The sequence below is a fragment of the Palaemon carinicauda genome, chromosome 6, assembly GCF_036898095.1.
Source record: "Palaemon carinicauda isolate YSFRI2023 chromosome 6, ASM3689809v2, whole genome shotgun sequence".
NCBI lineage: Eukaryota > Metazoa > Arthropoda > Malacostraca > Decapoda > Palaemonidae > Palaemon > Palaemon carinicauda.
Window position 1 is genome coordinate 65092257 of NC_090730.1, and position 5000 is coordinate 65097256.

At 33.3% G+C, this 5000-nt stretch overlaps 1 protein-coding gene across 1 annotated transcript in view; it reads right to left on the reverse strand.

Moving 5' to 3' along the window:
- The window catches only part of LOC137643032 (fibrocystin-L-like), a 222281-nt gene that overhangs the window by 56157 nt on the left and 161124 nt on the right, over positions 1-5000 (reverse strand). Inside the window, exons 41-43 of the mRNA XM_068375884.1 lie at positions 3036-3217; positions 976-1142; positions 240-478 (exon numbers count right to left, since the gene is read on the reverse strand). Coding sequence (XP_068231985.1) covers positions 240-478; positions 976-1142; positions 3036-3217 — 588 coding nt within the window. The remainder of the gene's footprint in view (positions 1-239; positions 479-975; positions 1143-3035; positions 3218-5000) is intronic.

Genomic DNA, 5000 nt, shown 5'->3' on the forward strand with positions numbered 1-5000 from the left:
GTTCAACATAAAGGCATTTGCGGCGAGTTTGAACTTTTGAAGTTCTACTGATTCAACTACCCGATTAGGAAGATCCTTCCACAAGTTGGTCACAGCTGGAATAAAACTTCTAGAGTACTGTGTAGTATTGAGCTTCATGATAGAGAAGGCCTGACTATTAGAATTAACTAACAACTCTCTCTCTCTCTCTCTCTCTCTCTCTCTCTCTCTCTCTCTCTCTCTTTCAGACTAACTCATACCTGGATTAAAATTTTGCGCACAAGCAGCCACGTCTTCCACGAAATCCTCATTGAGAGCTCCTCTGATCTTCACATTACGGGACAAGAGTCCAACTTCGGCTCTGGTCTCGATCAATCGTCCTCCAATTGTTTGCTCGATAGAAATATGTTCGTAATCTAGGGGCTCGGACAGTTCGAGGGTGAGGCCGTCTTCTGATACCGAATTGATGGTTCTCTCTTCGTTTTCGTTTATAGTAAATCTAAAACGATATTAAATCAAAGAAAAGATGAAGGTAATGTTGGATTGAGAAAGGAAAATGTCTCCATTCCCTCCAAGGAATTAATCAGTCCAAAGATTTTTTTATTGATCTATATTCTCTTGTTTACGAATTGCGAGTGGTGTGAAAAAAATGAAAGCGATTTACATCTAAAATGTTAAACATACACTCAAACAAAATTAGCTAAATAAGGAATAAATAGTATGAAAACTAACATGCAGCTGAACACTTGATTCTATAAAAGATTTTTAACATTGACATTATGTTTTCTTATAATAGATTATGAAAATAATCTAGATTTATTGCATTAGAGAGAACCTTTAGTTATTTTTTTTCCTTTTTTTAGGTAGAGATAAGAACGTTGTTAATATAGTTCCTCGTTACGGAAACATTGTTTATTCCCCGTCACATCTATTGTCTTTAAAGTTATAAGTCACTAAAAGAGGGACATGTAATTTCAGTAACCCTTTCCACCCTACCTCCTCCCAGTGGATGCAATGACTATCCTGTCTCCAGCCTTCCACGTTACTTGTTGTTTTAGAGTGATATTTTGGTCGCCAGGGGAAGCAGTAGCAGCTAAGTAGGTCCATGTTACTGGAACTGGCGTGCCATGGAGGTCCAAAGTTCCATTTCGGACAGCTAACGTCTTCAGAAAATTAATTATAACTTGGATCAGATGCAGCATTTGAAGTTTTTCGTTTCAGTATTAATCTCTATTCAGAATATTTTCTTTAAATGAAGTATAGTTAATTCACATAGTAAATGTGTAATACACTACAACAATATACATTAAATTAGAAAACCCCGAATATCAAAACTATCCCCTAGGAGGGATGCATTAGCATATTTATGTATGTAAGAAAAGTCCTGATTTATATATTATATATATATACACACACACACATATATATATATATATATATATGTATATATATATATATATATATGTATATATATATATATATATTTTTTATATATATATATATATATATGTATATATATATATATATATATATGTATATATATATATATATATATGTATATATATTATATATATACATTATATATGTATATATATATATATATATATAGATATATATATATATATATATGTGTGTGTGTGTGTGTGTGTATGTATGTGTGTGTATTAGGAAGTGTTTACAATTCAAAAAAAAAAAGTCTCCAAATGCTATTTATGTCGAAAACTGTTTTATTCATGATTTCATCGTACTTTAGAAACGAATCTTTATTATTGTAAAATAAATAGCCATTGTACTTTTTACGTTTGTAGCTTGTATGAAATAAATATACGCTATTCAAGATGGAATATGTTATGCCTCTCATTCAGTGGTTGGAGAACGGGGTAAATTGCCTCAAGCGGTGTACGAGTATATCTAGAAATTTTATAATGTGTGCGAAGTATGATCGACTATAACATCAATGTTTTCGTCGACATGGGACTTAATGTCTCTCTGATTTCTGCTGCAAACCCATAAAGGTTGTGGTGGCCGGTGTGGTAACGTCCCTGACTGGTGAACGCCAGACTGGGGTTCGAGTCCAGCTCAAACTCGTTCGTTTCTTTGGTCGCTGGAACCTCACCATCCTTGTGAGCTGAGGATGGGGGATTTGGGGGAGCCTACAGGTCTATCTGCTGAGTCATCAGCAGCCATTGCCTGGCCCTCCTTGGTCCTAGCTTGGGTAGAGAATGGGCTTGGGTGCTGATCATGTGTACATATGGTCAAAGTCTAGGGCACTGTCCAGGTGAATAGGGCAATGTCACTGTCCCTTGCACCTGCCATTCACGAGCGGCTTTAAACAGTTCGTGTTGCCATTTCTATAACTGAATTTTCACATGAATGAGGAGAGTTTTGACGAGAAATGTAAAACCATATAATTCTAAAATGAGTAGTTACTGATTTTTCAAAAGTATTATGAATTGAGGTGTAAATGATTCATTAAACTGTCAAATATGTACACAAACGCAGTTATCAATTTCTTTTAAGATTACGGTCATATGGAAAATACATTAAACATAAATTACCTAATTATGAAACCATTACTTTTTATCAAAACCTGCATTTGGGATGTTTTGAATTTTTCTTTAAATCTTTAATTATTTTCAATCTTACTTTTTTTTATTATTCTTCTCCAGCAATGTGTTTTAATTGTAATGTCCTTGTAGCAATAAATCCAATCAAATTCATTTATTGGATTTTTTTTCCATAATACAACTTCAATAGTCAATTAACTAGGTTTTTCTTATTTTGACGTCTAGTGACAATTTAATTTCAAGTATATGCATTCTCAGCAATCACTAAATAAAAGTTTTTCGACTCCTTGCTCTAACTTACTATAATTAAAGATAAACCTCGTGAGAGAAGCAAACTGCGTGCTTTTCTATAAAAAAAAAAAATGTCAGAATAAGCCCATGTTTTATTTAAACGAAATCCCATTTCCTATTAATCCTAAATTTGATGCTTCTCCAATAGATTACAACACTTCAAGTCTACATGACATGCGCATTTGTTCATAGACTTACTTTCGACCCAAATATTGGCAATTCGATGGATCTTGAATTTCCGTGCAGTTCTATGGTAGCCGAACCCATAAAAGGCTGATTTTCAGTGCCGACGTTCAGAGAGCCTCCTTCCACTATTAGAATGTACTCTGCTCTCAGTACGATCTCCTCGCTGGCCTCTTCATCAAACACAACATGACCTCCTGTATTGTAAGAGTAATATCTATATAAGATCTTTCTGTTACATAATGATATTAAAAAAGATTAGAATGAGGGTAGAAAAGGCTAATATTTTGTGCGTATTTTTTTTTATATTGATCATTGAATTGTAACCTCGAATGGCAGAAAACTGTATCGGGGGAAATACATACAGATTTTCATTAAATTTAAAACAAAATAAAAATTGTGGATACTTTTGTTTTACTTTGGAGCGTGATAGGATAGGAAAAATTTCAATCTAGTCACTTCATAAACCCTTTTGAAGACAGCAAACATTGAAAATTTTTGACAACATAAGCCCGTTAGAAAATCTATAAAATTATGAACAATCACCTGTTGGGTTTTTGACCTACTAATTAATAAAAGATCAAGACCATTTCACAATAAAGTAATATAACCAACAGTCATTGTAAAGTACTATGATTAATATTATTTGCAGTAGCGCATTAATTAGACCCAGCATGAAGATATTGCTTATCAAAATTGATCACTGTGTCCCAGTTGTGGTCTTTATATAAATAATGAAAACTGGCAACATTTCAAAGCAGCTAGAAATCGCTACAATTACCTTATCTTAGTTAAAAAAAAAAAAAGCCCTATCATAAAAAAGTGTGCAATGAAAATGACCCACGGAAAATACATAAGAACCTAAAGAAACTATTAGGTCTAAAGACAGAAATAGTATTGCCTGACATAACTAATGATCCTAAATGCCTAGCAAATTATTTTATTGATTATTTTGAAGAAAAAATCAATCAAATCTGCTCCAGTTTTCACAACATTGGCACAACAGAACGAAGGAATACATCAGCAACAGGTGTAAGTAAGCTAAGGGTATTCAAAGAGTTAATTCAGAGAGATTATATAAGAATAATAAAGAAAGTAAAAAAAACCTACTGCGGAAATGACCCATTTTCAATTAACGATGTAAAAGATGCAGAAAATTTCACCAGACTACAAGAGACCTACTGAAACATTGTGAAAAAGTTGCAAGTGTCAAGTCTGTGTATAAAGAAAAAGGTCATGCAGACAATTTAAGTTCATATAGGCCAATATCAAATCTGTCATATTTTTCGAAAATTATTGAAACTGCTGTACACGAACAAACCTGGAAACATCTGAAAAAATCTAATGCCATACCTGATGATCAATCTACATACAGAGAAAATTACTCCACAGAAACAACAGTATTAGCGATTAAAAATGACATAACAGAAATTATAACAAATGGCAAGTGTTGCATTCTTGTGATGCTTGATCTAAGTGCAGCATTTGATACTGTAGAACATACATATCTGATGGAAGACCTTAAAGCTGTGGGCATCGTAGATCGAGCATGTGACTGGTTTGAGAGTTATCTTGAAAACCGCAAAGTTAAAGTAGTAATATCAGATCTTGAACCTGAGACAAGAAAACTAACCAAAGGGGTGCCTCGAGGCAGTGTACTAGGTCCTCTCCTGTTTGAAATTTACACGATTGAACTGGCAAATATACTGGAAACTCACAGAGTTAAGTTTAAAATATACGCTGATGATACACAATTCTATTTCCCAATAGAATCAGTTGATGAAGCTAAAAGAAAGATATATGAGATAATGAATGACATTAAGGCTTGGATGTTAACAAAAATGCTCAAGCTCAATGAAGATAAAAGTGAATATTATTTTTGGAAATTAAAAAGATATAAAAAGAATCGAATGCTTCCAAAGAATTGAAATAGGTCAATCGATCATTGACCTAAAGAAATCTGTCAGAAATCTTGGAGTA